Source organism: Aquarana catesbeiana, linkage group LG03, assembly GCF_042186555.1.
Source record: "Aquarana catesbeiana isolate 2022-GZ linkage group LG03, ASM4218655v1, whole genome shotgun sequence".
Taxonomy (NCBI): Eukaryota; Metazoa; Chordata; class Amphibia; order Anura; family Ranidae; genus Aquarana; species Aquarana catesbeiana.
In genome coordinates this window covers 501060983-501083030 of record NC_133326.1, presented here as the reverse complement: position 1 = coordinate 501083030, position 22048 = coordinate 501060983, and the positions used below count along the sequence as shown (strand labels likewise).

The 22048-nt window shown below is 44.0% G+C and overlaps 1 protein-coding gene across 1 annotated transcript; it reads left to right on the top strand.

The window, feature by feature from the left end:
* The first annotated feature begins 2061 nt into the window (after positions 1–2061).
* Positions 2062–11138, top strand: RPS14 (ribosomal protein S14). Its single transcript, XM_073621095.1, has 5 exons — positions 2062–2153; positions 5375–5525; positions 5651–5812; positions 8663–8739; positions 11022–11138. The coding sequence occupies exons 2-5, from the start codon at positions 5377–5379 to the stop codon at positions 11087–11089; spliced, it is 456 nt and encodes a 151-aa protein (XP_073477196.1). The 5' UTR covers positions 2062–2153; positions 5375–5376; the 3' UTR covers positions 11090–11138.
* The last annotated feature ends 10910 nt before the right edge of the window (positions 11139–22048 follow it).

Genomic DNA, 22048 nt, shown 5'->3' with positions numbered 1-22048 from the left:
TGCATTGAGGGGACACTGGTCATGGCTGCATTGAGGGGACACTGGTCATGGCTGCATTGAGGGGACACTGGTCATGGCTGCATTGAGGGGACACTGGTCATGGCTGCATTGAGGGGACACTGATCATGGCTGCATTGAGGGGACACCGGTCATGGCTGCATTGAGGGGACACTGGTCATGGCTGCATTGATGGGAAACTGATCATGGCTGCATTGAGGGGACACTGGTCATGGCTGCATTGATGGGACACTGGTCATGGCTGCATTGATGGGACACTGGTCATGGCTGCATTGAGGGGACACTGGTCATGGCTGCATTGAGGGGACACTGGTCATGGCTGCATTGAGGGGACACTGGTCATGGCTGCATTGAGGGGACACTGGTCTTGGCTGCATTGAGGGGAACTGATCATAGCTGCATTGAGGGGAAACTGACCATGGCTGCATTGAGGGGACACTGGTCATGGCTGCATTGAGGGGACACTGATCAGGCTGCATTGCGGGGACACTGATCATGGCTGCATTGAGGGGACACTGGTCATGGTTGCATTGAGGGGACACTGGTCATGGCTGCATTGAGGGGACACTGGTCATGGCTGCAATGAAGGGACACTGATCATGGCTGCATTGAGGGGACACTGGTCATGGCTGCATTGAGGGGACACTGGTCTTGGCTGCATTGAGGGGAAACTGATCATGGCTGCATTGAGGGGACACTGGTCATGGCTGCATTGAGGGGACACTGATCAGGCTGCATTGCGGGGACACTGATCAGGCTGCATTAAGGTGGGCACAGATCAGGCTGCATTGAGGTGGGCACAGATCAGGCTGCATTGAGGGGGCACTGGTCATTGCTGCATTGAGGGAAAACTGACCAGGCTGCATTGAGGGGCACAGATCAGGCTGCAATGAGGGGACCCTGATTAGGCTGCATTGAGGGGACATTGATGAGGCTGCATTGGTGGGCACTGGTGAGGTTGCATTGAGGGGCACTGGTGAGGCTGCATTGATGGGCACTGAAGGGGGCAATTTCTAACAGACTCTCAAATAGACACAGAGAGGACCCTGCAAAAATGCATTCGCACTGGGCCTGCTGCAAACCTTCTAGTTCTACCGTCCCGGATAGGGCAAAGGCCGCTGCCTGCTTCCAAGTCCCTCCCTTGCCTCGACAAATAGTGCCCGGAACAGCAGAAGAGGAGAGGACACACCAGCCAGCCATAGCAGGGCCAGGGTGCCAGCCAGCGACGCCGGTGACCCACCCACAGCAGGGCCAGGGTTCCAGCCAACCACCCATGGAGAACCACCCACAGCAGGGCCAGGGTGCCAGCCAGCTACCCATGGTGACTCAGCCACACCAGGGAGCCAGCCACCCACCCACAGAGGACACGGGAACCAGCCAGCTATGTGTATACTATATAATACATATTCTCACACACACTGCTCAGGGAAGTGTATCATACCTCCCAACTTTTTGAGATGGGAATGAGGGACACCTATCAGCAAAAGTTATGCAGGCATTGGACACACCCCTGGCCACGCCCCCGTAAAGGAGAATTGTACAAAAAAACAAGATTGGTTAAACCCACAAGTGCTTTTTTTTTACCACTACTATTCCTTTATATTGGCTTTTGGAATTTACAAATGCAGCAATTTAGAAATCAGATAAAAGGTTTAGTGCTGGAAAACACTTTTGGATAGCTAAAAAGTGCATTTTATATACATCTATACGGATCAGACTAAAATGAGGGACAAATGAGGAGGAATAAGGGGCATTGCTCCAAATCAGGGACCGTTGGGACCTATGGTGTATTCGTACTGCATACACAGCCTCTGACACAGAAGAACTGGCAGGCAGTGATCACGTCCAGGTATCAATAGCTTAAAATCAACTTCCGCCATTTTGGTTACTGGCAAACCCTCAATATCTTCGATAACAATTTTTTAATCCACCCGAAACACTACACAATCAATTATCGCATATGTTTTAGTCACTAATATGTCACGTCATTTAATACAGCATGCGACTTGTTCGTTATTAAGAGTATAAAGGAGAGGTAGTGGTTTCCCGAGCACTTCCGGTGGAGGGAGTGACCTTTGCCCCCCTCCGCCTCTCTTCCTTCCTTTCCTGTAGCGGCTCCTCGAGAAGACGTAGCAGTAAGTGCGGCCTGTCCGTGTAATCCTACGGAATCTGGTGTGGTGGAGGGGCCATACCGGCTGGGTCCCGGTGCTTATGATGGGGGAAGGTCCCCTGTATATATCCCGGGGGGTATGGTGCTGGGGGGAGGCGGTAGTGGAGTTATGTGGGATCTAGAAGGCCGGGCCTAATGTAGCTTCACCCTGCAGGGTACAGCAGGCCAGGCCGAGTACTGAAGGGAGACTGGGCTGTATGAGGGGGTCTGCTCTGCTCTGTATGAGGGGACCTACTCTGTGAGAAGGAGCTGTTTATATTGTTATGGCTGGAAGTAGGCCTGTATACCTGGGGGAGATTTCATAGGGGTTGTCATGTCCCAACTACAACATGGACGTCCTTCTATTAGATGTATGTGGGAGAAGCCTGTCCACCAAGCTGTTCCAATTAGTTAATAAACAGATCTGTACTCCATTCAATAATGGAGGATGCTGGGCAGTGTGACTTTAATATAAAGGATTTATATAGTGCCAACAGTTTGTGCAGCACTTTACTACAGCATGAGGGTAGACAGTAAAGCTACTATACAATATAATACTAAGTATGTAGAGATTGAATCTAATATCTCAGTCCAGCTCCAACATGAATCCCTTTTTTTTCTATGGATTCAGCTTCATGTGGATTCTGGACCAGCTGCAACCTGAGGTTTAGCGCTGGTTTACACCATTTCTGTGTTTCTGCATGTGTTTTGGACCTGCATTTGGCATGTGATCAGTTGTGTTACACGTTTGTACATTTATGTTCACCGTGCATTCCATTGCAAAAAAAAAAAAAAGCTGCATAATGTATTTTTTAAATACCGGTAAACATGAAAGTACTGTAACAATGCGAGTTGGACTTATTGGAGTACATTCATCTTTCTTGGTTTTTAGTCTGCATTTAAAAATGCACTGGGGTTTACCCCAAATGTAGTGTGTGTGTGTGTGTATGTATGTATATGTATATATATATATATATATATATATATATATATATATATATATAATTAATTTTTGTGCAGTATTAACGTCTATATAAGAAAAGTGAATGTATTCGAATGAGCCGAACTTACACTATTTCGGTTATTTCACATTTTGTTTTTTAAAGACCGCATGCAACATTTTTTCACATGTACCTCCAGTGTAAAGAAAAAAAACATTGTAATGCCTTAAACAAAAGAAAACAAGAAAAACCCGCTACAAATGAATGTAGAACCAGACTGAACATGGAGCTTGATGTAACGGAACCCTTTAGTAGTGTAATAATTGAAAGCGGTGTTCCACTCATTTTTCTGTTTATTAAAAGTCAGCAGCTACAGAAAGTGTAGCTGCTAACTTTTAATAAACACTTACCTGTCCAGCGATACAGCCACCCAAAGCCTTGGTTCTCTCCCTGGTGCCAGCATCACCAGTGTGGGCACCCAGCTGTGGCAGCTTGCACTGCACGTCCTGAATGGACGAGCAATCTTCTGGGACCTGAAATGTGTCCCAGAAGATTGCAGGGAGGGGGAGAGGAGTCGTCGCCTAGGCGGCGTGAGCGTTAGTGGGATCTGGGTACCTGCCCCCCCCCAAAAAAATGACATCCTGGGGGGGGGGTTAGGAGTCCTTAAAGCGGAGGTTCCACTTTTGGGTGGAACTCCGCTTTAAATTTTGTAGGTTAACCGCTTGCTGCCTGCAGTAGTTGTACCGCAAACAGGCAGCAACTCCAGGCAATGTTCCTGTACGTCACAGGCTTTCTTTCAGGTTTGGGATGCGCATGCCATCTGCCGACCCGTGCTGTGATTGGACACTGCATGAGTTTGGCAGCGGATTTCAGCCAATCGGCTGTGGCCAATCAGAGTTCTGTGTTTACATACACACAGGACTCTGTGTATAGAGAACAGCCATCAGGGACAAATAACAGACTGATGGCAAAATAAAAGCAGCACTTGATTGCCCCTAGATGTTAACCCCTTCCCAGCCAGTTTCATTAGTAGTCACAGCGTACTATATTAGTGTCAGTGTGTATCTAAGCCAGCGTCAGCTAGCCTGCCACACTATCATTCCCACTACAAGTTGCTGATCACTGCCATTACCATAGTGTCATAGCTCTGTAAATTCCAGTGTGTATACATACCAGAATTTGTAGATGCCATCTTTCGTACAAACCAATTAAAGTGGAGTTCCACCCAAAAATGGAACTTCCGCTTTTCCGGTTCCCCCCCCCCCCTCCGGTGTCACATTTGGAACCTTTCGGGGGGAAGATACCTGTCTAATACAGGTATTTTGCTCTCCCGCTACCGGGCATAGATACCCGAGCCACCCACGGGTATCTACGCCTTTTCCAGCGCCTTCTCTGTCCCCCCCTGGTGTCTTCTGGGAGACACACAGGTCCTATAAGCCAGCAGGGACCAGTGGGATAGCACAGTGCGAGATGCGCAGTAGGGAACCAAAGCCGCAAGGCTTCACTTCCTGATTCCCTCACCGAAGATGGCGGCGGCAGCACCCGACAGCCGAGGGATAGATCGGCTTCGGGTGCCGACATCGTGGGCACCCTGGACAGCTAAATGTCCTTATTTCAAAAGTCAACAGCTGCAGTATTTGTAGCTGCTGACTTAAAAAAAAAAAAAAAAATTGGCGGACCTCCGCTTTAATACATGTTGCAGAATACATTCTTGCCAAAATTATTGAAGAAATTAGACTTCTCTTTTGCGATTAAAAAAAACACAGTGGTGATCAAATAACACCAAAAGAGCTCCATTTGTGTGAAGATAGGTTTCATTTGGGTACAGTGTTGCATGACCGCGCATTTGCTAGTTAAAGTAGCACAGTGGTGAATAGCAAAAAAATGGCCTGGCCATGAAGGGGGTAAAACCTTCTGGAGGTCAAGTAGTTAAGGCATCGGCTTTTTGATTCCTTTAGTCCCTTCCAACCATGACCTTTTATATCCTATCCTGTTTTAATATTTGTTGACATTGTGTAAGTGGGCACGAGATCCACAGGAAGGGCTTATTTTTCTATAAAGGACTTAAAGCGGACTGAAGAGTAGCAGACCCATTTGCCCTAATCTTTTTTTTTTCCCTCCCTCATCCTTTCTTTTTTTTAAACTCTAAGGCCCCCCTCAGTTCCAGGTTTCCTGCCCAGGAGACCAAAATACAAATCTTAAAGCTGCGATCCAGGGTGGTGTTTGCCTCTCTAAAAACCATGCTCTGTTTGCTTTGTCTTTTCAGAAATGGCTCCACGTAAGGGTAAGGAAAAGAAGGAAGAACAGGTTATCAGCCTGGGGCCACAAGTGGCTGAAGGAGAAAATGTGTTTGGAGTCTGCCACATCTTTGCCTCCTTCAACGACACCTTCGTGCATGTGACTGATCTGTCTGGCAAGTAAGTGCTGTTTTATGTCTTTTGTGGGGATCATTACTGCAATGGTACTTGTGGAGAGTGGGAGGAAAGTTATAAATAATGGCTTTCACTGTTAGTTTCTCACAAGCTTTTGTCTGCTATTTCAGAGAAACAATCTGCCGTGTGACTGGTGGAATGAAGGTCAAGGCTGACAGAGATGAGTCCTCTCCCTATGCCGCTATGTTAGCCGCTCAAGATGTCGCTCAGAGGTGCAAGGAGCTTGGCATCACAGCTCTTCACATCAAGCTGCGCGCCACTGGAGGAAACAGGTAAGGGCTGTGTGAACACGTCGTGCATATCAATCTGTCACTTTGGGTTTCAGACCTCTCATGAATAATCTACCCACAAATCCTGGGCATAGAAAAATGCTTTAAGAAAATGCAACTAAGGCCTAGGAAGTGCTGCAAATGGTTCCTAAAAAGTCGTTCCTTTTCAGGGCAGATGAATGTGTCCATAAGGAACGCTTAAATCTTGTGTGTTTGCTTTGAACATTGATTGTATCATAAATAATACTTTGTACAATGTGTTTGGTTCTTGGTACCCTCTCCAATTACATATACCCTAATAATGCCCAAGTCTTGACAAATGAGTGGTCATTTCTTCTTCCTTAGGAATGAGGTTTCCACCTGAAGTCTGGGTTAGAAGAATACCCACATTCTTTCATGGTATAGAGATCTGATTACACAGGAAGGATCCTTAGGTGCTGACAAACTGATCACCCTGGAGTTGGAAAGGGAATATTTTTTTGGGGGGGGGGGGGCGGTGTACCAAAAGGTACACAATGTGTTAATGTCTTAAAGTGGTTGGAAACCCTATTAAAACATTAAAAAGAACCTGCAAGACAAAGGCATAATGAGCTAGTTTGCTGAGATCGAAGCCCCCACAGCGGTCCTCATTCACCGCTCCGGCGGCCGACATCTCCCGGGGGTTACTTCCGGGCATTGCGGCGCTGTGATAGGCCGGAGTCGCGAGGATGTCACTCCCGCGCAGCAGCCCCCGGGAACGGCACAGTACAAGTGAAGCAACGGGGTACGTATGTGCCATTGCTTCAGTTGGCTTAAGTGCGCATGTGCCGATGACACCAGCACATGCAAATACAGGGATATCTCCTACACCGTGCAGGTTTAGGAGATATCCAGTGCAGCTACAGGTAAGCCTTATTATAGGCTTACCTGTAGTTTAATGTGGTTGTAAAGGGTTTACAACCACTTTAATAGTCCATGCACACTGGCTTGTGCCTTTGGCAGAAAACAATGCGCTTTTGAGGGGTTTTTTTGTACATACGTTTTTAGGCACATTTAGCTTTTTTGTTTTTCTGACAGAAAACTCTCAAACGCAAAACTAAAGTGGTGGTTTTGTTTTCCTGTGCTTAAAATATGCCTCTAAACGTCCTAACGTGCATAAAAACATGGCATTGAGCTGCTTCTACAGGCACTCCCTCCTGTTGAGTGCTCCCACAGCAAGCAGCTTCCTATGGGGGCACCTGAGCCAAGCTATTTAGACAGGGAGCTGCAGTTCTTTAAGTCTTGTGTCCACAATGTCAGTTAACTTGTTCAGACTTCCAATGTTTTGTACCAATGATGACAATATGTACTTCAGCTGTGTGTATCTGACCTTGCCCGCTGCCTTGAACGGTTCTTTACTATTGCTGAATAGATCTTGGATCTTAGGTCTGGGATCAGTTACACTATCAGCGGTGACCTGTGTTATTTCACACTGGATAAATGCCGGTCACCACTATGGCACAGAGAAGCAATTGTTTACTGTGTGCCCCATTCACAGCGCAATGCAGGTGTGAGCTGTGGTAAAATACATGCTGCATTTTTCCATAGGACACTGGATGACACTTTAGTGCCGGTTCACACTGTAGCGATGTCTATGCAATGCGAATTCAGCCATACAGATTGTATGGCTAAATTCGCAACGCATTCAGACCAAAATTGTGCAGAACTTTTTATTTTTTGTCCACACCAGAATCGGATCGCATGGGTGTTCACACCCTTGTCATCTGGTTCCTGCCTGAATTCAGTTCGCACTGCGAAATGCGAACAGATCTGGGGGTGTCATTACCTTTTGACACCCACAGCAGTTCGCAAAGGGCAGTGTGAACTGCCCGCAAGTTCTATGCCATGCGGGAACCCGCACTGGTGTGAACAGACGCTGAAACCTGAGTTAAAAGTAAGAAGCTCTGTCACACTTCAAACATAATTCAAGAAAAGTTAGCCGTGCAATTTGCTGAAAAGTACCGAAGTATATATTGCCTGTACACCAAGGATCTTCCAAACGTATACAGTGGAACCTCGGATTATGAGCATAATTAGTTCCAGGAGTATGCTCATAATCCAAAGTACTCGCATATCAAAGCGAATTTTCCCATTGAAGTCAATGGAAACTAAAATAATTTGTTCCGCAATGACTTCAATGGGATGCAATACCACATGTGGCCAGGGGGTGTGGGGTGTGCCAGAGAGCCTCGGAAACAGCCGAAAAGCCCAGAGGACACTTCGGCTGACCTCGGAAAGACTTCCTCCCCGAGATTTGCCGAGGTCAGCCGAAGTATCCTCGGGGCATTTCCGAATGGCGCCGATCATCTGTGATCGGCGTCTTTCGGCTCCGGCGCCCCCTCCCCCCCCCACCTCAGGCCAAAAGCGGTACTGCACACCGCTTTGGCCTGAATTATGCTCTCTTTGCGAGATAACACTCGCAAACTGAGTTACGATTTTTAAAAATACAGTGCTCCTATTGTGAAACGCTCGTTACTCGCAATCCGAGGTTCCACTGTATTTAGTGTTTTTATATGTGGGCAGTGTGGACATACTTGAAAACTTTCATGCTACACTTTCTTTATTCCCTGCTCTGTTTAGTTATGGAAGTTTTATCTTGCTAAAATGTAGTGTATCAAAGTGGCAAAAAAAACAAAAAAAGGGGGTGTGTTATTAAGCTACTGATAATTAAAGTTCCAGTGTTGACTAAATGACCTGAGCAATATAAAGAAAATCCTGGTGTTTTGATCCTTTATACATAAGGAGCTGTGCTAATGAGTTCATACGTGTACAAAATGTGTGTGGTGTTTGGCATTTCATTTCTTTTTCTCTTTTTTTTTGTTTTTTTCTTTTTAGGACCAAGACCCCTGGCCCTGGTGCCCAGTCTGCACTAAGAGCCCTAGCTCGTTCAGGCATGAAAATTGGTCGCATAGGTAAGAGCATAACATCTCTCCCCATTAAATGTAAAATATATTGTCTTGAGCTTGCTGTCCCTGAGTACTGTTGAGTATTGTCGTAAATCTTTCAGGCCGCCTACATTGTTTGTAAATTGGATATGACAAATAATGCAGTCCTCCCTTCTGCCAAGCTCTAAGAACTAGAACTATATATTTTCTATATACATATAGACTAGGTAATGGAAGTGATATATTAATAGCTGATCACGGTCTGCAAGATGTTAGGTGACCTAGTTGCTGCAGCTTAATTATGGTTGCACATGTGCTCGTTTTATCTGCTGCTAAATGGGGGAGCTAAAGCAGTCTGTTACTTTGAAGAATTTTTGTGCACCACAGTTCTGCTCCTTTTAGTTGCATTCTGAGTGATATTGGTATCAGGGAGAACAGGTCCTGGCTGTATATTAACATGAAAGTTGTGGCTACCTGAAACTCAAGATCTCCTCCTTTTCAATTACTTTATGCATACAACAAAATCATTCAATGTTTTCCCCTTTACAGCATCTACCAAAACCTGAAATGCGTGGACTGAGCTTTTATTTAACAGTTGGCTGCAAACTAGGAGCCCTAAATTAAGATGCTGCCGATATGATCCTTGAATCCATATTTTTACAGTTCCACTTTACTTGATAAGTTGAATAATAAAACTAAATTTGCTGTGGCTTCAAAGTTCACTAGCATCAAGTTGGCTAAAAAGTATCTCCTTTTCATGACAGCCTTCCCTAAAAGCAGTGATATATTTAGACAGGATGTTTCCTTGAGGCATGAAGGGCCAAAAACTTCTGAAAGTCATTTGCAAGTATCTAAATCTTGTTGCAATACTAGTGTTCTGAACAGGATGTCTTCTAATTTTGTGTGGGGTGTTTTTTAAATTTGTATAGCAGGCTGTCCAACAGTAGCCGACTGAACGTCTGGCTTCTGTCAAATGGGCATGCTGGAAAAACAGCTGCTGACCAGTTTGTTCTAGCAGATGGGCAAAACGCAATGGCTCAGGTGGGAGATTACTGTACTAACATCGCATAGTCCAACTTGGAAAGTCTGCAAACACTTAAAGCTGAACTTTTATTGCAGAAAAAACGCACCTGCCTGTTTGCAACATCTCCCAACTGCCTTTTTAGTTCTGTTTTAATCCCTACCTATGTTGTGATGTACGTTTTACCCACTTGTGCCATTAGGGGAAAATGTGTTAACCATAACATCACTTATTTGCTCCCTTTTTGTCATTAAATATACAATTTTTAAAGTGTGTATCTGCCAATAAACTTGTGAGCTGTAAACTCTGCTCTCTTCCTCTGCTGAGTTATCAGGGTGACAATGTTGCTTCTACATTGATACAGTACCCCCAGTGAGCCATCCTAGTACAGGAAGTGTTATTGAGAAGGTTACCAGGTGAAAAATTAAAAAAAGGGAAAACAAAAGCAGCCATGGAATAAATGGTATCCTTCGCCCCCCCATCATACTTAAAAGGCATAGGTGTGAACGTGACTTTTAGTCTAACTGGTACAACAATGTTTAGGAACTGCAAGGATTTCAGGACAAGTGTTTTTTTCTGTATTCCCTCTGCTTTTCTTAAAGCATAACTCCACCCCAACTAAATGAATACATTTAAGGGCAGGTATGCCTGAAGGGAGTGCACTCAGCAAGAGCACAGTGGCAAAACCTTCAGGTTTTTATTGCTTTTTCTGGTCCCATTGGTGGATTTCACCTCACATCCTGTCTCCAGTGACATGGAGTCACTTGAGTAGGAAGTGATGGTAAAATGTAATATAAATGTTAATGTACAGTTAAAACCTAAAAGAAAGGAGGGGGTTCAGGCTTTGTTGCAATCTTCTGTCTAGTGGCATCTAATCCCCCTTCCCTTTTCCTGTTGTCAGAGACAAATAGTGAAAGGCTATTAAGCCAGAAGGGAAAGCAACAAAACGCCCTTCTTCCATTATCCAAAATTAAAAGGAAAAAATTACCGTGGAGTTTTATTTGCACAAGAGAACATTCTAAAGGTGTATTTGAAGTGTGCTCTATATCAGGACTGCCTGTGTCTGAACAGGAAAATAGTGGAACTGAAGTGGTTGTAGGATGGTGAGAGATTTTTGCTTGCAATATGAGCAAATGATCATGGTTTACACAACATTCTGTAAATCGGCCCAAAATGTTAGGTTGCTACTATTTTCATACTTGTAAATGCTATATTTGGTTTAAATTCTGATCAGTATATGTTGCAAAGTGTAATTTTTCTAATGGTGACTTTTTTCACCCTTTTTCAGAGGATGTGACCCCCATCCCTTCAGACAGCACCCGCAGAAAGGGCGGTCGCCGTGGTCGTCGTCTGTAGTTCTCCTGCTTTTGTCTTTCAGTTGTTAATAAAATAATCAGATCAAAAATTCTTCTGTTTGATCTTTTCTTCAAATTACACTGTTAAAATCTCATGTAACCCATGCACACTGGCTTAAAAATTGCTGCTTCTACAGGAGTCATGTTTTGCCTGTAAAAGCAGGTCAATGTTCTACGTGTTCTATGTGCACATTAGGAAGGTTAGAGGCAGGGGGAAAAACCCCCTTCTGGTTTGCATTTCCGATTGGAGCTTTCTGGCAGAAAAAAAAACTAAAATTTGTACAAAAATGCGTCTTCCTTTTTTTTTTTTCCTCTGCCAAGGTAACTGGAGTTTAAAAAAAAAAAAAACTGATATATTCAATATTTGCATTCATATTTTCCACTGCAAAAGAATTAGGACAGCATTTTTCAGATTGTGAAAGTGGACCTGAGGAAAGGAAAATGGGCTGCATTTGTTAACAATTCTTTCTATACATTTTGATTGCCTGCCTGTTTGTTATTCCTGCCCTCTTCCTTCAATACGCAGATCCACAGCTGTGACTCCTGATCTTCAGATTTGTCCCAGATCTGTGACTTGGCACGTATATTAAGCTTATTAGGTTGTAATGTGTATCTAAAGTTGAAACTAAACATTTTGGATTATGTGGGGAAGCATTGGGACTTTGAGGTCAGTGTCTTTTTGATAGGAAGGTGTGTGGTGGGCTTTGTTTTTTTGTTTTTTGTCCTTGTGACAGTTTGATATAATTCCAAAGTGATATAAAGTCAACTCTTAACATGTCACCCTTTCAATTTAAAAGAAAAGTCCAGCCTGAGCTTGTTTGGCTGGGCTTCTCCTATGGGTCACAGGAGTGCAATTTAGTTTTACACTCCTGTGACCCATTTTCAGCAGAGAGCGGACTGAAGTCGGCTCTTTGCTGACATCGCAGGAATTGGCCCAGGCGCCGCTTCATCACAAGTAAAGACTGGATCCGCCAGGTGCCTGGACTGATGCCCGTCTTGGCCTCAGAGCCTGAGACTGTCGCCCGGTTCTCTGTGTAGGGGTGCCGGGGGACAGATGCAGCATCCACCTGGGTACGTTGAAGGGGAGGAGACCCATATTTTTTCATTCTTGATTTCTTCATTTTGGCCCGTTTTATATATAATTTGAAAGTGTTTTCTGTTATCAGGTTTTAAGGTTTTCAGGCTTCAGCTTTCTGCCTCATATGGTGTGCTGCAAACAATCCTGAAGCAGTTGGGCTAGGTTTGCACCTGTGCGGCTGCGTTTCAGCGCCCTACCTGCAGAAACAGAGGAAGTCTCAGACACTTGGTGCTATACATAAAATGTGCATTGTTGCTCTGTATGCACAGCCTATGGTGGAGTTTCCACTGTCGGCAGTTTCTGTTCAAATTTGAGTCTTGACACTGCGCAGGTAAACCGCTTCCAGTCTGGGCCAATTCTGTCATCCCTCTCCTACATGTAAAAAAAAAAAAAAAAACTTTTTTTCTAAAAACCCAATTTAGGCCCTAGAGAATAAAATTGGGTGGGTGTTGGATATGTCACATGGTATTTGTGCAGCAGTTTTCAAATGCAAATTTTTTGAAAAAAGATACTACTTTTTTTTTTTTTTTATGCAAAACAATATAACCCCCCAATTTCTGGAAAAATGTATAAGTGATGATCTACCGAGTAAATGGATACCAAGTATGTCACGCTTTAAAATTGCGTACGCCCGTGGAACGGCACCAAACTATGGTGCATAAAAAATATCCCCTGGTGACATTTACAGGTTACCAGTTTAGAATTGGAGGAGATCTGGAGATTTGTGGCGATACATAGTTCCTCTCTCTGTGTCCCAGGAACCAATTGCTTGGGAGAGCCCCTTTTAAAGGGGGGGGGGTGGTACCCCCTTCTAACACCTGTAAAAGTAATCAGACTCTTCTGATCCATTATGCCGTAAGGGATAGATACGGTATGGACTCAGCTACTTCTCCAAGCTCACAACCATGGAACGACTCCAAGGGTCTCAGTCCAACCCCCCCCCCCCCCCCCCCCTTTTTTTTTTTTTTTTTTTTTTTTTTTTTTTCCCCTTGCACTCTCGCAGTCTTTCTTGGAGTCCTTCCTTAGTTGTGAGCTTGAAGAGAAGTAGTAACAGCTGAGTCCATGCAGTATCCATCTCTTTCTGCATAATGGATCAGAGGAGTCTGAGGGAACAAGAGAGTATTAGAATTACATAGGTGTGGCCCTCAGGAGATTTGTGGAGCCTTTAAAATTTTTTGGGTGAAAACATTTAGGATAAACTTACGTTTCATGTTCTTGACCTCTTCTGCCACTTTCCCCAACAACTCCACTGTCGCTGGAAAAAGAAGCTGAAATTCAGAGAAGAGGAAGAGAACTTCAGTGTATATCCATATACGTTGAGGGGGATCCTGCAGGAGAGTCCTAGGAATATACTGGCCAGGGTGTTTTGGCAATATGCTCATCTGACCTTTCAGATGAGGTCCACAATATCTGGTAAGCCTGCATCTTAAATGAGGTGGTGGTGTTTTTGTTGATTCAATGCACTCTATTTCCATCCTATTACTTATGAGGACTTGATGCGCTTTATGAATTACCTATGAGGCGATTTGGTTTTCAATTTTTTTATGAACTTTTTTGCTTCTTTTGAGAACCCCATTCTATAACTGTGTACAGTGGAATCTCGGATTGCGAGTAACATGGTTTACGAGCGTTTCGCAATACAAGCCATTTTAACCACTTCACCGGGCACTTTCGTTATTCTTGCCCAGGACAATTTTCAGCTTTCAGTGCTGTCACATCTTGAATGACAATTGCGCAGTCATGTAACACTGTACCCAAACTAAATTTTTATTATTTTTGTCCCACAAATAGAGCTTTATTTTGGTGGTATTTGATCACCTCCTGGGTTTTTTATTTTTTGCTAAACAAACTAACGACCAACATTTTTGGGAAAAAAAAGTTTTTCTTAGTATTTGTCATAGATCTTTGTTTTCCCCTTCACTGACGGCCACTGATATGTAGAATTGATGAGCACTGATAAGTGCACTGACAGTTGGCTGTGATGGGCACTGACAGGTGGTACTGATTGGCCCTGATGAGATTACTGACAGATGTTACTGCTGGGCATTGGCACTGTGGTGGGCACTGGCACACTTTATTGTTGGGATGCTGATTTACAGGTGATTTGCACAACTGAGGGGGCAGTGCTGATAATCAGTGTGCTGATTATCAGCACAGACCCCCTCTCTGACAGGGAGAGCCGCTGATCAGCTCTCCCTGTCAGCGCGAACCGAGAAATGACTTTTACCGGCACTTCCTGGTTCACGCGATCAGCTGTAGCAGAGGCTCCTTATCACGATCGGAGAAGCGGTGTGTCAGAGCGACACGGTGCACTCATGATCGCCGCGCTGCGCTCCCCCACAGGCACGCGCCTTCATCTTATCCTGCTGGATGTTATGACGCCCAGTCAGTATAACAGAACCACTTCCCGGCTGTCATTCTGCATACGACGGGCAGGATGTGGTTAAAAAAAAAAAAAAAAAACCTGACTCTGCGAGCAGGATTCAAGCCGCTGGGGTGTACAGTACCGCATTTGGCCAGAGGTGCGGGGGTGCCGGTGACGCTAAAACACTCCATTCCCGAGTGTCTCCGGCGCCCCCGCACCGCTGGCCACATGCAGTACTGCATAGACAAGCAGTGGCTGTGGAACAGATTAACTGAGTTTCCGTTATTTCCTATGGGGTAACACTTTGATTTACTACTGCTTTGGATTACAAACATTCTTCTGGAACAAATTATGCTCGTAATCCATGGTATTACTGTATCTGCACTTGGACTTTGATGGACACTGGTGCTATTAACTGCATTATGTTATATATGTTGACACTGAGATTTACAATGTTTTGTTATATTTGAGTCATTTACTCACTAGATTATAGCATGGCTTTATTTCTCTTTTACTTATTGCCCACCTGTGATAATATCTCGCAGGATTGCTGCTGCCTTTTAGAAATTCTTTTCTACTGTTTTTTCAAGCGCAGTTTAAAGTACAGATAATATTTATGCAAATGGAGCTGGAGATTTGGTCAGTATCAATGGTGTCCTTAAAGTGGAAACTAAAACATTATAACACTGACCTAGCTAGCCCTGTAAAGAAAAAAAATCAGTATACATACTTTCTGCAGGCAATGCGACCCGATCTCCAGCGGCGGAAGCTCTGCTGAGTACATGTCCGACAATGGCTGTGACATGAATGGGAAGCGACGTCACCCATAGTTACTAAGGGGCTTTCGTTGACGGTCGTGTCCTCTGACAGCTCAGCATGGGATCCGAGCTTCCGCCGCTGGAGATTGGGTCAGATCGCCTGTAGAAAAGGTATGTATACTGAGTGTTGTGTTTTTTTTTTTTTTTTTTTTTTTTTTTTTTTCAGGGCTGGATAGGTTAGTGTTAGAATGTTGGTGGCTATAGATGCACGGATTTTAGTTTTTGCAAGGACTTTCACTTTAATGCTGAGAAATACAGGCAGATTCTTATTCATTATGTCATACCACCAGGGAGGCGTGTGATTGGCCCCAGACTTATTCTGCAGCAGGACAATGACCCCTAACATGCAGCCAATGCCATTACGAACTATCTTCAGTGTAAAAAAAGAACATGGAGTTCTGGAAGTGATGGTTTGGCCCCCCTTAGAGCCCTGATCTCAACATCCAGTCTGTCTGGGATTACATTAAGAAACAAAAGGATTTGAGGCAGCCTACATCCACAGAAGATCTGTGGTTAGTTCTCCAAGATTAGAAAATAAAGTATTATGTTTCACCACATGATGGCAATGTGGATACAAAATAATTTGTATGCTAATGTCCTAGATAGATTGGAAAGTTAATTGTATACAAGAACATGGATTTTATAGGCACACCCGTACAAATAGATAGAAAAATACATTTTTTATTTAAACATGATTAAGAAACAACATTGTTGACATACATATTAAAAACATAACCTGATTAAACCTTATACAGCACTCTCACCACATATATAACCAAAAATGACCACAGTACTAAGAGCAAGGATGATTCAACTTCAAATATAGCCATTTAACCACTTGTTTATTGGGCACCTAAACCCCCCTCCTGCCCAGACTAATTTTCAGCTTTTAGCGCTGTCACTCTTTGAACGACAACAACACTGTACCCAAATTACATTTTTATTTTTTTTCCCCACCAATAGAGCTTTCTTTTGGTGGTATTTGATCACCTCTGGGTTTTTTATTTTTTGTTAAAAGACTGTTAAAATATAAAATGGTTTTGTATTTTTTTTTTTTTTTTAATACATTTTGCAAACAGGTAATTTTTCTTCTTCATTGATGTATGCTGATAGGCTGAACTGATGGTGTGGTGCTGATGGGCACAAATGGCTGACACTGATGGGCACTGGTAGGTGACACTAATAGGCAGCACTGCAAGATGGCACTAATTAGCACCACTGGTGGGCATTGATAGGTGGCACTTACTGTGGGCAGTGATTGCTGGCACTGTCAGGCGGTACTTGTGGGCACAGAGGCTCTGCCTCTTCGGGACCGATGTCCCCTTCAAACAGCAGCCGGTGATCGGCTTTCTTTCTCCTCATGCTGTCAACGTGAGAAGAAAAAAGCGATTACCGATCCTCTGTTTACATCACGTGATCAGCTGTCACTGGCTGACAGCTGATCACGTGACTCGGATCTGTGATCACCTGAGTCTCATTGACTCGGGTGAGCACAGCGCGTGCCCTTCAGGGAGGCGTGGCCAGCTTTGAAAGGGGAGGCCCGGCAAAGCAGATCCGCGCTGTAGCTGTCATTTGGCTATAGCGCGGATCTGAAGCACACACACACACACACACACACACACACACACACACACACACACACCCCCCCCCCCCCCCCGTCCCTACCCATAGACAGCCAAACAAAGCAGCACACAACTGCAAGGGAACAAGACCTGGCAGGGGCGCATATAACTTTATAAATGTAATCCAACAAACTAGGTAACATAGGTAGGTAAAAAACACATATATTACTAAGTAACAAAGGTAGTATGGGCAGGGGGCCTGGCAGAAGAATCTACCAATTCCAGACTTTGTATGCCTTAACCGTACTGTAGATCTAAAGAGAAATGTATAACGGTATGTATACATCTGCATATAAAGAGCCCAAAATGCATTGCATATAAAATAACTGCCTATAACGGCCAGAGAGGGATTAATACAAGGGATTGCAAAAAATGTGCTTACCCAGGTCTCCTCAATATTGCTCAAGACGGGGGTAACCACCAGAAACTAATCAGCCAGTCTCAGAACCCTTCAAAAATAGTAATGACACTAGGATGGTAGCATATGGTTACAAAAAAAATGTCCCAGTTTGGGCTGTCCTTGTTTTATATCCAAAATGAACAAAATCCTGTGGGGGTCCAAGAGCCTTAAGGCTGAAAAGAGAGGAGAGAAAAATAATTAAGTGCAGGGTATATAAATTTCCCCAGACCCAGCCGTAAAGCAGCAGATGCAATTTAGTAAGGCAACAGCAACCTACCTAGTGCTGGTGGATAAAGTAGTAAACCCGCTGTCCGTAAGCTTCCAGAGTGAGGCTGTCTCTGGCCAGGAAGCACCGCGTCCAACTGTATATACGTCCCGACTGGACGTGCGTAATACCGAAATCGGAAATGATGTCGCCCGGACTGGCCGCAAACTATCGCGCATGCGTCCAACCCCCCTGCTGATGCGGGAGGGCGGGACCCTGCAACAGGAGCAGAGAGGGATCAAAGAGGACTTCAGTGGCAACCTGTGAAGTCTGGTGAACTCCATGCCCAAGAGGGTTAAGGCAGTGCTGGAAAATAATGGTGGCCACACAAATATTGACACTTTGGGCCCAATTTGGACACTTTCACTTAGGGGTGTACTCACTTTTGTTGCCAGCAGTTTAGACATTAATGGCTGTATGTTGAGTTATTTTGAGGGGACAGCAAATTTACACTGTTATACAAGCTGTACACTCACTACTTTACATTGTAGCAAAGTGTCATTTCTTCAGTGTTGTCACATGAAAAGATATAATAAAATATTTACAAAAATGTGAGGCATGTACTCACTTTTGTGAGATACTGTGTATACAGTTGGACACGGTGCTTCCTGGCCAGAGACAACCCCACTCTGTCTGGAAACTTAAGGACAGAGGGTTTACTACTTTATCCACCAGCACTAGGTAGGTTGCTGTTGCCTTCCCAAATTGCATCTGCTGCCTTTCAATACGGCTGGGTCTGGGTAAATTTTATATACCCTGCACTTATTACTTTATTATTTTTCTCTCCCCTCTTTTCAGCCTTAAGGCTTTGTTGTTCATTTTGGATATAAAACAAGGATAGCCCGAAGTGGGTCTTTTTTTGTAACCATATGCTACCATCCTAGTGTGATTACTATTTTTGAAGGGTTCTGAGACTGGCTGATTAGTTTCTGGTGGTTACCCCTGTCTTGAGAAATATTGAGGAGACCTGGGTAAGCACATTTTTTGCAATCCCTTGTATTAATCCCTCTCTGGCCGTTATATGCAGTTAGTTTATATGCGATGCGTTTTGGGATCTTTATATGCAGATGCATGCATGCATACTGTTATGCCACGTACACACGAGAGGCCTTTCCGGCAGAAAAGGTCCAACGGAACGAATCCGTCGGACATTCCGATCGTGTGTGGGCTTCATCTGATCTTTTCCTTCAAAATCTGACGGACTTTAGAAATAGAACATGTTTCAAATCTTTCCGACGGACTCGATTCCTATCGAAAAAAACGCTTGTCTGTATGCTAGTCCGACGGACCGAAAACGATGCAAGGGCAGCTATTGGCTACTAGCTATTGAACTTCCTTTTCTAGTCCGGTCGTACGTCATCACGTTCAAAACGATCGGACTTTGGTGGGATCGTGTGTAGGCAAGTTTGTTTCGTCAGAACTCCGTTGAAAAGTTCTTCGGAGTTCAGTCCGACGAGAAGTCTGCTTGTGTGTACGTGGCATAATACATTTCTCTTTAGATTTATACAGTTCAGTTAAGGCATACGAAGTCTGGGATTGGTGGATTATTCTGCCAGGCCCCCTGCCCATACTACCTTTGTTACTTAGTACCGTAAGTGGTTTTTACCTACCTATCCATGTTACCTCTGCTACCTAGTTTGTTGGATTACATTTATAAAGTTATATGCGCCCCTGCAGCCAGGTCTTGTTCCCTTGCGGTTGTGTGCTGCTTTGCTTGGCTGTCTATGGGTGGGGACACATACAGATGACATGATTATTACTAATTTATTAATATATTTAGCTATATTTGATCTTGATGTTTAAATTCATTGATTGTCTGTTTCTGTTTTTATTTTATGTACACTAGATTGCAAACTCCTGAAGAAACGCTTACAGGCGCGCAACATGTAGAGTCTTTTTCATTACACCTCTGCCACCAACCATCCTCTCCAATACTATTACTTAAAGCAGAGTTCCACCCAAAAATGGAACTTCTGCTTTTCAGATTCCCCCCCCCTCCGGTGTCACATTTGACACCTTTCAGGGAGGAGGGGGGGAGCAGATACCTGTATAATACAGGTATTTGCTCCCACTGTCCCAGAAGACAGCAGAGCAGGGACCAGTGAGATCGTGCATGCGCAGTAGGAAACCAGGCTGTGAAGCCTCAAGGCTTCACTTCCTGATTCCCTTACCGAAGATGCCAGCGCCTCCACCCGGGAGCCGAGGGACAGATCGGCTTTGTGTGAGTACATTGCGGGCGCCCTAGGCAGGTAAGTGTCCTAATATTAAAAGTCAGCAGCTGCAGTATTTGTAGCTGCTGACTTTTAATTTTTTTTTTTTTTTTTTTTTTTTTTTCGGCTGGAACTCTGCTTTAAGTTGAATCATCCTTGATCTTAGTACTGTGGTAATTTTTGGTTATGTAGGTGGTGAGTGCTGTATAAGGTCTAATCATGTTATGTTTTTAATATGTATGTCAACAATGTTGTTTCTTAATCAAGTTTAAATAAAAAATGTATTTTTCTATCTAATTTGTACGGGTGGGCCTATAAAGTCCATGTTCTTGTATACAAATAACTTTCCAATCATAGTTTTCCAAGATGTTTGGAACAACCTACCGAGTTCCTTCAAAAACTGTGTGCAAGTGTACCTAGAAAAATTGCTGTTTCGAAGGCAAGGGGTGGTCACGTCAAATATTGGTTTGATTTGGATTCCTCTTCTGTTTATTTACTTTCCATGTTGTTCATTGGTCTATTTCTGAAAGCATTCTTAATTTTACAGCATTTTTTCACACCTTCCTAAAACTTTTGCGCGGTAGTATAAATCCACAGTCAAGCACACCATCTTGAATGGCCTGGTATAGAATTTAAGGGTGACCCACACTGGTTTTTTTTTTTTTTTTTTTCTTATTTTATTTATATATATTTTTTTCCACTTTCATGATGTCCCCACTACAATTTTAAACCAAACGCGTTAATTTAAACTGCATTTTTTTTTTTTTTTTTTTTTTTTAATTGGTAAATGTTTGTTTTAAAGTTATGTGCATCCTACAGATGCTCCACTTCACACACAGGTTAAGGGCATCCCCAAGGCATGTTGATGAAGGGGATTTCAAATTTTTATTGTTTCACTTCAAGCATTATTAAAATTGATGCTCCCTGACTTTTTTTTTTTTTTTTGTGCTTTAGTACTGCCCTGGTGAACAGCCCCTCATGTCATTTTTTTTTTTTTTTTTTTTTGACAATTCCTTGCCTATTAGCCTAAAAAATGACCAGAACTGATTTTAACCACTTAACAACCGGCCCATAGCCGAGTGACGGCTGCAGGGCGGTTGCTTAACTCATATGACGTCCTCCCAGAATTCCCCGCTCGCGCGCCCCCGTGTTCGCGGCCGTTTACCATGTGATCGCTCTGTCAAATGACGGAGCGATCACACGTAAACAAACCAGCGTCATCTGATGATGCAGGTTCCTCTCATCCCCTCCTGTGTACCGATCGGTACACTGTGAACGGAGAGGGGGATGGATGGCTGCAGCGCTGTGGGCTGGATGTGTAGTGCCCACAGCGCTGCACAGTGACATCCATCCAGCCATGCTCAGCCATCCTTCACTACTCTGCAATACACCCACAATACTCTGCAATACACCCACAATACTCGGTGATACCCAGCGATACCCTGCCGTGCTCGGCCATACTCAGCTGTACTCGGTCTCTGTTTGTGGCCAGGCTGTGGAAGTCTCACACATGTGGTATCGCCGTACTCCGGAGGAGTAGGAGAATCTATTTTGGGGTGTCATTTTTGCTATGTCCATGCTATGTGTTAGAAATATTGTATAAATGGACAACTTTGTAAAAAAAAAAAAACACTTCCCGCCCGCCGGCTTTCATACAACGTCCTTGACTTTGTGCGGGGATATCTGAATGATGGGTGCAGCTACAGGCATCATTCAGATATCCGCTTTTTCAGCCGGCGATTCCCTACACCATAAGAACGATCATAGTGGCTATTCCACTGCTTGATCATTCTTACGGGAGGCGAGAGGGGATGACTTTTCTCCCCCCCCCCCCCCCAACCAACCCCCCCCCCCCCTTCCCGCCGCCCTCCGGTGCTTCTACTCACTCACCGCTACGATCTAAGCCAGGATCCTTTTTTTTTTTTTTTTTTTTTTTTTTTTTATTTCGGGCTTCCCAGCCTAGAGGTGAGATGTGGGGTCTTATTGACCCCATATCTCACTGTAAAGAGGACCTGTCCTGCCATATTCCTATTACAAGGGATGTTTACATTCCTTGTAATAGGAATTAAAGTGGTCAAAAAATTTTTTTTTTTTGGAAAAAAGCATCAAACTAAAATAAGTAAAATGAACAATAAAAAAAAAAAAAAAAAAATTTAAAGAGCCCCTTGTCCCTGTGTGCTCGCATGCAGAAGCGAACGCATA